The 11,032-nt window shown below is 32.4% G+C and overlaps 1 protein-coding gene across 1 annotated transcript; it reads left to right on the forward strand.

Moving 5' to 3' along the window:
* Nucleotides 1-3,211: 3,211 nt before the first annotated feature.
* On the forward strand, nt 3,212-3,835 carry LOC117180592 (jerky protein homolog-like). The gene has a single exon (XM_033373085.1). It carries the CDS (start codon nt 3,212-3,214, stop codon nt 3,833-3,835), a length of 624 nt encoding a protein of 207 aa, XP_033228976.1.
* The last annotated feature ends 7,197 nt before the right edge of the window (nt 3,836-11,032 follow it).

The following is an 11,032-nucleotide window of genomic DNA, read 5'->3' on the forward strand; positions in this document are numbered from 1 at the left end:
ATTTTAATTGTTGTTTTAAATATTCTTATGGAGTTGGAAGAAAAGTTTTGGTTTTAATGTTTTCTCAATTAAAAGAAGCCCCTTTTTTGTTATTATGATTTTAATTGAGTTTGAAGGGATGCAATATTGGTTTTTTTTTATTGAAAAGGACATTTCTTCTAGTTCACACTTTTATTGAGTTTAAGGGAAGAGTTTTTTATTTCAAATTTTTTACTGTATTAATATAGGGACATTTTTGATTTTAAACATTATTACAGTCGACGCTATTTACCTTGCCGCGGATGGGACCGCGGGGGAGTAATTTTCCTGGAAACAACGTTCCCCCACTCTCGAGTATGACCTTGATGCGTGGTGCTTGATGCGAATTGTTTCGCTCGCTGCGTACGTTGCCGCGCGCGGATCAGTGTTTACAAACAGTGAAAATTGTGAGAACATCGTTTTCTCGCGGAATAAATTGAAAAATAGGTAAGTATTCACGAATTATTTATAACCTTTGATTAAATTTTCCATACTTGAAGTAATCTCATCCCCAGTAGTACGGAACGTTCCCTGAGCGTGTAAAATTTCCGCCACTGGGGAACGTTCCAGGAACTCAAAAATGACATCTATTTTTACCCCTGGCGGACCGAAGGAACCGAATGAAGCCTCTACAAAGTACCCGTAAAGACCCCATTGGGTCCCCATTCGGTTCTTTTTTAAAACACTCGAAAAAACAGCAAAATCAACTTTTAAATTGTTGAAATTCGGATTCTACGTTAAAATTCCCTATAGAAGGTCACGGAATAATCGCAATAGTTTTTTTTTGCAACGGTGAAAAGTTTGGAAAAATATAAGACGTATAAACGCCTGTGGACTACTACTTACACGCTCAGGGAACATTCCTGGAACGTTTCGTGCTATTGGGGATGTGACAAGAAAATTATTATGTTTAAAAAGAACTTCAACATCACCGAAAATATTATTGTAAATAATCAAAAATTTGCTGGTACACGAAAATTCGTCAATTTTCTACTGATAAATTATTGGATAATCAGTCAAAGTTATTGCAGGAATAGTAGATAAAAATAAATAATTATAAAATAATAAATAAAAAATCTGCCCGCCTCGTGGGCACATTCTCGTCGCGCGCTACGCGCGCGGCTCGCTTGGCTCACAAGTTTGAGCGCGCCTAGGGCGCGCGACTTTTGAATCTCGCTCGGATATTTATTCTTTGCATTTGGAATGCTTGAAGAAAACTAAGAAAGATCTCTTTTAGATGGCAATATTTATATGCGTCTCCATATTCTGAATTGTCTACTTAAGTATAGTCAAAGATTAATTTTCTCAAAGCTCTGTAGGCTTTGAGGTATACATTCTCATCGTGACACTCGCGCTGCGCGCTCGATTTCCGACAGACATTTGTAAACAGGTTTTGTTGAATTTTTTTCTCGTAACTTTCGTTATTTTTCCACACATTTTTTTTTATTTTATTTTATTTTTTTTCAACGTTATTTTTCCCAAATAAACCAAAAAGTACGCGTCCTATCAAGAAGTAATTCTTAACGAAATTGTAGATCTTTTTTGGGATAACCATTTTTGTTAATTCATCCTTTTTCGTATTCTACATAGTTTGTCCTCAAAATGGAATTTTTTATTCTCCATTATTTTTTGTGCAATCAAAATTTGAATTTTCGATTTTGAGGAAAATCCAAAAATTGGTTATGATAATCTTGTAGGGCTTTCAAAAAGAAATGTTTTTCTTCTCTTGACTTTTTTTCATATCGTGCGTTTTTCGGCTTCAAATTTTGATTTTCGGTTGATTAAAAAATTTTGAAAACGCTATAACTCTGATAATATTCTTTTTATCGATAAAAGTCATAAGGATAAATTGTTTGTTCTTTTCAATACTATAAATATCCGTATATATATAATTTTCAAATTCAGAAAGAAGTGGTCTCAAAAATTTTCAAAATGTGCTCACTTTTTGAATTTTTATCAAAAATGGCTTGTTAACGAACTCGTCCTTTCTTTTAGGACCTAGAAAAAGTGTGCCAAAGATAGATTTGATTCGTTCATTTTTTCTAGAGTTATCGTGTTTACGGACGGACCGACGGACAGACAGACGCATAGTGAAAACCTGATTTTCGGATTCAGGGGGTCTCGAAACGAGGAGATCCGTTTAATTCACAATGATAGTATGTAATACTATAGTATGTTAACACAATAAATAAATAAAATATAGTATGTATAGTAGATACTAAAATAAATTGAAATACTCGGTAACAAAAATTTTGATAAAAATTTTGAATAAATGCTCAAAAATTAAAATTATGATGAATAAAAATATTATGTAAGTGATAAATGGAAAAGTTATTTAGCATGTAATAGAAGGAAATGTTATACATCAATTTCATAGAAAATATGGAGCCTTCACAGGGGAAAACAAGGCGTAAACACCATAAGGATTTTTCTGCAGATGTTAATCACGTAGACTTAAAAAAGAAGTCTTTCGGAAAAAGAAGAGCAACTTTACGCACCACCTAAGAAGAAATTGAAAAGTTTCTCTTATGCAGAAAATAAAAAAATTTTGGAAGAACTCAACGAAATTCCAAGCGAAATTATTTGTAAGACGTATGATTTTTGAAAACGCCAAAAATAAAAATTTGCGCAACGCCAAGAGAATAAGAGACACGCGAGAACGTGACAACCAGTTATTACAATGGCTGGTTAAAAATCAGAATGATGGAGTTCCAATATCAGGACCACTGTTGAAAAGACAAGCATTGATTGAAAACAAAAATTTGCTCGGAGCATCATGTTTCAAAGCGAGCGACTGATGGCTTTCAGGATGGAAAAAAAGAAAAAAACGTTCGTAGCTTGAAAATCACAAGTAATTATGTACTTTAATTTATAAAGAAGAAGAATTGCAAATTATCAATGAATGCAGATGCTGCAGCAGCTGAAGAGTATACTAAAGGTGAACTGCCGAAATTAATTGAAACGAAGCAATTACAGAAAAACCAAATATTTCATTTTGACGAAACCTGGTTGTATATCAAATAAATTCCAGATCGAAAACTTACTCCAAGAAATATGACTACCGTACCAGGGACAAAAAAAACAACTTGATCGCTTGACATTTGGCGCTTGCTGTAACGCAGATGGATCAATGAAACTTCCTTTAGTTGTGATTCGCAAGTCAACAAAACCACGGTGTTTCAAAAATCTCAACATGGATGAATTGCCTGTTTTCTACCGGAGCCAGAAAAATGCGTGGATCGTCACCGAAATTTTCGAGGAGTGGTTATCATTTTTTCCTCAAGTGAAAGCTTTTCTAGAGTCTGAAAACTTAACTTTGGTAGCAGTTCTAATCGTTGGCAGATGTAAATACCACAAGTACTTGAAAGTTGATGGCATAGTCGTCCAATGTTTGCCACCCCATGTGACTTCCCTTATCCAGCCTTGCGATCAAGGTATTTTGGAAATGATTAAATTGAATTACAAAATAAATTTGGTGCATTCGATACTTGAGTCTCAAACCAAAGGCGTTTCGCTGTTACAATTTCTAAAGAATTGCAACGTAAAAGATTCTGTGTATTGGGTGGTGCAAGCATGGAATCAGGTTAAACCATATACAATCATCCAGTGCTGGAAAAAAATGTTGCTAATTCAAACGCAAGATGCAACAACCCAAACTAATGGAGAATGTTCCTTGGATCTCTTATTGTTAGACTCATCTTCGGGCACTGAAAGTGTTTTAATCCAAGAGACAAGCGAGATCGTTGGCAAATTAGTTGCAGTGATCCGCAAGGTTGAAGGCTACGAAGCTATCAGCGAAAAAGCAATTTCAGAATGATTTAAGAAAATCGATGATGGTATGGACAAAAAATCAATTAAACTCTAGTTGTAATTGTTTAAATATCCCAAAAATGCAGTGTTCCTTCAGATTGCTTACAATTTTACAGATTTAAAATTACTAGCTTACAAAATGCTCGAAAAATTAAATTCTGTTTTTTTAGAGAATGAAAAAGAAATATCTTTAATGAAAACTGAAAATGGAGATCTAATAAACACAGAAATTCTTAGACAAGCAAATGAAGTACATACATCTCTAGAATATTGCAACGAAGATGCATCTTGTGCTCCACAAACAGCTTCAGGAGAAAACAACGATTTCAATTGTGTTTCTGAAACTTTTGCAGTCCTTTACGATCTTTGAGTTTGTCAATTTCCCACCAATATTTTTGTTAAATTGTTCATAAACTAATGTGCTATATGATTTTGTGTACATCATCTTAATTAGTTTATTTTAATAACATAACAATTTCGAGAGCAGGCAAATCGAACACGCAAAGTGCAAGAATGAGATTTTTACAAATAAGAAGGTTTTCAAAGAAATTATTTTTCACTAGATATATGTACTTTAATATTTTTTCATATGTTATTGTATTTTATAGTCAAAATCATATTGAATGTTTAGAGTCAAAATTTATAATCTTTTAATAAACCATTATATATGATTTTAGTGGTAAAATACAGAGTGAAAAATCTTATACGATTTTGGAATTCTTTTAAAAGCCTCATTAAAAACGCATACAATGACTTTTTGCACTTTAAAACTGCCTTGAAAGACCTAAACTATTGACGGCAAAGTAAATAGCGAGCGGAACAATTCTTCGATGCCGAGCCGTCGCGGTCGTAGTGGGGGAAGAGCTCGACCGAGAGTTAGGGGAAACGGCAAGGTAAATAGCGGCAAGGTAAGTAGCGTTGACTGTACTTCTCAGTACCAAAATTTACCGGACTTTACCCCCCCCCCCCCAGTTTATTTTTCTAGAGGAAATAAATCCATGATTTTTTATTTTTCAAAATTCAAATATTAAAACGTGGCACGGACACTTCAAAATCCCATTTAATTTCCATGGGGACATTGTGGATTGTCAAAAAATTGAACTCATGCTCCAGAATTTTATCGAAACTTGCCAAACTTTCAAGGAATTGAAGAGGAGTATCTACGAAATAACACCATAATTATATCTTTTATTTTTAACCCACCCTTACCCCCTGCAGCAACCGAAATATGTATTAAAAATTTTAAAAACTACATTTTTACGTATTATTGTTACTTTTGAGCAATTTCCATGGTTCTTTTAATACAAATAATCACTAATGGATAACTTGAATACTTACTATGACTTTTAAAACACTTTTCAATTGCTTAAACAAATGTGAATAATTTGAACAATTATTTATTCGCAAAAACTGTAAAAAATAATCGTATCTTCTGATTAAAATGCAGTAGTCGGTCACTATTTGAAGTAGTTAATTTTTTTAAAAACATTGTATAATTATTTAAACACTTAATTATTGATAATTTACAAAATTTCTAAAGATTGATTTCGAGATGTCGGATTTTTTCTCGAATTGGTATCCTACCTGACTTTTTATTGAATAATTACAATATTTTGATAGATTTCTTATAATCTTTCACAAATCTCTATTTTTTTAAACATTTTTCATTTCATCAAGCAGTTTTTTTTCGATAAATTTGAAAATTTTGAAATAAAATAGGACACATAACAATTTTTCTGAATGTATAGTGTATAGAAAAAATGTATTGAATATTTTTTAATTGTTTAAACATATAATTTGTTAAAAAAATGATTGTTGCAAAAATATTTTTAAAATTATATTTTCTGAATTAAAAATAATATTAAATGATTTCGAGTAGTAGTCAATTCTGCTAAAAGTTTTATGTTATTGTTTATAAAATTAATTTTTGCTTTTGAAATTTCCTTTAAATTGAGTTTCGATGATTCACATTTTTTTGGCGCATAATTGAATACGTATAAAAGTCATAACAAAATCTAAATTATAAATGGGTATTATTCCATTCTTCATATTTTTACAAGCATCATCACGATTGTATTATAAAAAAGTACATTCACTAATGCAAATCATGATTCACGTTTCAACATATTCTCTGAACGAAGTGCTGTATTGTAGGTAATTTATAATAATGTAAATAATAAACACATTACTTCAGTTAACCTCGTGCAATTAGTTCAATTTATTTATAATCATTTGAATAATAGGAAAAATAAAACAAGCCCGTTTTGATGTTGCAGTAGTGAATAATACTGCTAAAAGGGGTGTTAAATTAATATCGGACATTAACTGTTTGATAACGAGAAATGAGAATCAAAAACAGTACTTACTAAAAGTAGTGCAGAATTACAGGAAAATTACTGACATTCTGGAAGACACAAAAAATACATATTAATATATATTTACGAAAATAATTATATGTATTATATTTTATATTATTTAGCCACATGAGATTAAAATTAATCTAAAATCTAATCCTCAAACTCATTCAATATTATGTTTAATTCAGGAAGTAGTTTTTTAAAAATATTTTTGGGAAAATAATTATTTCAATCAAATATATTTGCCCGAGCAATTAAAAAATGGTTAATTTATTTTTTCTTTACACTATATATTTAGAAATATATATAATTGTATGTATTATATTTAGTTTTTTTTATTTATCGAAAAAAACTGCATGAGCAAAAAAGATGGTTTAAACAAATAGGGATTTATTAAAAATTAGAAGAAATGTATTAAAATTTTGCAGTTATTCAACAAAAAGTAGCCTAGGGTACTAATTATTTAAACAATTAAATTTTGTTTAGAAAGTCATGGAAAATGTTCAAGTTATCAATTAGTGATAATTTGTATGAAAAAGAAGACAGATATTGCCAAAAATTGGTAATAATACTTAAAAATGTAGTTTTTTTCATTTTTGGGTTATATTTGAGGCGCTTGAGGAGGGGGGGGGGGATAAAAGTTATTAGGATGGTTCTATTTCATAGATACTCCTCCTCAATCACTAAAAGGTTTGGCACGTGTCGATGGAACCCTGGAGCATGAGTTTAATTTTGCGTAAATACAAAATTTCTCCATGTTAATTAAATGGGATTTTCAAGTGCCCGGTGGCACGTGTAATTTAAATTGTGAAAAATAAGAACTCACAGATTTATTTCTTTCGTAAATGGAAATTTGAGGGGGAGGGGGTGAAGTGCCTTCTATAGTGAAAAAAAAATTTGCAATGCATTTTTGGACCACCCTAATGTACATACACGAAAAGTTTTCAAATGATCATCGTTTTATGTCATGTAAACTTCTTTCCGTGCACATGAAATGTTCCGAAAAGTACCCTTGCATGTAACGGAAACAATTTTACATCGCGCAGCCCCTCATTTCTTACAGTCTGCCTCCAATTTTAATCCCACACTTTGAAAAACTGCGGATACACATTTTCATGCTTTTCATGCACAGTATCGCTGTTCCCTCCTCGAAATTATTGGGCGGTGAAGCCGTAATCTTTATTTTCCTATAATTTCGAAGAGTCACGAATTCCCTGGTATGAAGGAAGCACGAAGATGCACTTACGTATAGAGATCGTGTAGGGCGCGTGTCACATACATATCTAAAGTTGCATGTGCGCAGCGTAGATGTAGGAGTGAGTACAAGACGCGTACCTGCACGTACGCGGTACTACACAAACACCGACCGCAAGCCACGTAACGTGCGGAGTGCCGCCGAAGCGCACGGTACACGAAACTCGATACATTCAACAAGGACGGCAAGCCGGAATGGAGCTGGTTGCGAGCCGCGTGATCGGAAGGTGGGGCTCAAAATAGGGGATGCCCAAAGCCGTTTTATGCATACCGAATGAATACCAACCCATTCCGATGCATCGCATATATGGACAATTGATTTATCACCGAAATAAAGCGTCCTCCTTTTCGATAAATAGAAAACTCCCATTCCGACCAATGCGCTACTCGCGTTACCGAGACTTTGTTCCGCTTTTCCTAACGTGTTATCCTTGCCATTTTTCTTCACTTCAGAACGATCTTTGCCGCACGATCCCTGTGGTATCTTTTCACCAATATTGATTTTCTGCTCTTTCTTTTGTTGCAGGTACGTGCCGATCATTTTAACTTTTGCTCTCCCCTCGGATCCAGTTAATCGTGAGTATCAGCGACACGGCAATATTGGATTTGCACTAGCCGTACTATTATCGATCAGTAAAGGTTGGATTAGTTTCTAAAGTTTGTTCACACAATCTTTGATATATGAATTTAATTGCTCGCGTAGCAAATCATTTCTGTTGGAAAAATATTTGGTTAATATGGGGGAAAGGTACCTCCTATGGTTCCCATGAATGTTTTTATATAAATATTATATTTCAAATTAATTCTTTCTATGTAAAATGATTGGCTCAGATGGAGTGAAGTGAGTAGATTTTTTTTCGAAACAATTTAATTAAAAAATTTTTTTCGATTTTTTATCCATCTAGTCTGTAATGACGTTAAGTATTTTCTGTTATTTGAAGAGTTAAGTTGATCTATAGTATTGTTTTCTATTTTCACGGATTGTGGAATGATATCTACATTCTAGGGTGGTCCAAAAATGCATAGCAAAATTGTTTTGCATGCTAGAGGGCAACAATCCTCCCATTTTATTTCAAATCCGAAAAAAGAAATTCTCTAATTTTTTTTTATTTTAACAGGTGCCGGTTTTGACTTGAAGTTACCCATATAAAATGCATGGGGAAAAATCACTTATTTGAGTTTTTAGAATAATTTTGTAGGGCTTGAAAAAATGTGACGGGAAAGTGTGGGGGTCTGTAGAGAATTATCAAACGCAGAATTTCATCTATCAGACATATGGGTTTGACACCCCTAACACACCCCCACGAGTACCTGAAAGCTACCCTTAAAACCAAAAATTTTAATTCTTCATGAAATCGACCTTATCAACACTATATTCTCGTCTTTTTTTACTTAAAATTATTAATATTAATCTAGTGGAATATTTATCACCATTGTTTGATTAAAATTTAATTATTTAAACAAATGAAATTTGTCTAAATAATTTGTTTCCCTAGAAAATTCGTCATTTCCCATAAAAATTATTACTATTAGTCTAGTGAAATATTTTCCAATATTGGTTCATGATTTTTTATTATTTAAACAAATGGAATTTGTTTAAACATTTTTTGCTCGAAAATTAGGTTTTTTTCTTAAAAATTATTACTATTGATCTAGTGGCATATTTATTAACATTGTTTGATTAATTTTATTTAATTTTTTTAATAAAAATTATTACTTCAATATTACTGATAAATTTATTATTAATAAATTAATTATTATTACATTAATTATTAATCAGTAATTAATTATTACTGATAATTATTCCACTAGGCGCACAGTTGTAATATTTTATTATTTTCAAATCGAAACGAAATTATTTCAACAAAATTTCATTTGTTTAAACAATTGAAAATAAATGAACTAAAGTTAATCAATATTCCACTAGACCAATAATATTCATTTTTATGGAAAAAACGACAAAAAAAATTAAACAAATTCCATTCGTTTAAATAATTAAAAATGAATGAACCAATGTTATTAAACATTCCACTAGACTAAAAGTAATAATTTTAAAGGGAAAAAATAAATTTTCGAAAAAAATATTTAAACTAATTCCAGTTGTTTAAATAATAAAAAATTAATTGACCAATGATAATAAATATTCCACTAGTCCAATATTATTAATTTTAATTTTTTAAAATAACAGAATACAGTGCTCAAAATGCTGTTTTCATGACGAATTGATTTTTTTGCTTTAAGCTTAGTTTTCAGGTACTCGTGGGGGTGTGTTAGAGGTGTCAGACCCATATGTTTGATACAAGAAATCCTTCGTTGGATAATTCTCAACAGGCCCCCATACTTTCCCGTTACAATTTTCAAACCCTAAAAAATTATTTCAAAAACTCAAAAAAGTGATTTTCCCTTATTCATTTCACATGGGAAACTTCAAGTCAAAACCGGCACCTGTTAAAATCGAAAAAAAAGAAAAAAAATGAGGGAATTTCTTTTTTCGGATTCGGAATGAAATTGTGGGATCGTTACCCTCTAGAAAGAAAGGCTTTTTGAGCCACCCTTATCTACACTGTTCGATGATAACTACCCCTGATCTGCCGTCCAAACTAAAAACGTACATAAGGGACATTTTTATGAAAAATGAGTTTTTGGTATCATTGGATTCGTAAGCGAACAATGCATCCAACTGTATTAATAAAAATAATTAATTATCCAAATTTATTGCAAAAAACCATGGTTTATAAATTAGGAAAGTTGAAAAATGCAACAGAAAATCATACGCAAAACACTTTGCGTGTCCTGAAACTTGTACAAGGCATCCAGTACGCCATCAGCATACAAATGAAAAAGAACCTAAAGAATGTTATATCTTTTTTGCCTTGTAAAAGTGACCGAGTGCGGAGCGAATTTACAAACGAAAAGAATCGCTTGCTGTTAAGTATGTTTTAGGTGTGTGAATTGGCTCGGACTCTGATCGGAAATACACCGGAAATAAGTCCCGGCTAAATTTGGCTATACGCTAGCGTCCTTAGGGTCATTAAGTAACCTTGAAGGTCATCCTCAAGGTCAAAACTATGGTCCCCAACACGTTCCTTGTTAAAAATTATTACGAGAATGACCTTGACCTTTGTGAAAAATAGCTCACTTAAGAAGATACAGGCCTGTTCCGTTACTTTGGTTACATCCTGTATATAAGTCTCTGTCCTAATAAGTTCTTCTCTTTCCTTATAAATTGGATGAACCAAAATGAGTGAAAAAACAAATTGAAATTTCGTGACAATTCAGTAATATCCTTAACGATTTTCAAGATTGGTAGACTCTGATATAGAAATCGATTCAGGCCACTCTTCGCGTACCTTTCACTGCTACCATGATGGAATTAAGGACTAAGCTCACAATGGCAAGGCCACAGATCCAGCGCTATTCGAATTCTTACAAAAGATGTGAGATAGCAAAATCTTTCTTCCCAGAAGCCATAGGATTGTCCCGTCGATAGATTTATTGTGCTGTTCTTGTGGGGAAAAGTTTCCTTCTTTCTTTTTTTCTTTTTCCTTCTTTTCCGTCAGGTCGTGGCTATCAGGACCATCAACCCTCTTTCG

This window comes from Belonocnema kinseyi, chromosome 9 (assembly GCF_010883055.1).
Source record: "Belonocnema kinseyi isolate 2016_QV_RU_SX_M_011 chromosome 9, B_treatae_v1, whole genome shotgun sequence".
NCBI lineage: Eukaryota > Metazoa > Arthropoda > Insecta > Hymenoptera > Cynipidae > Belonocnema > Belonocnema kinseyi.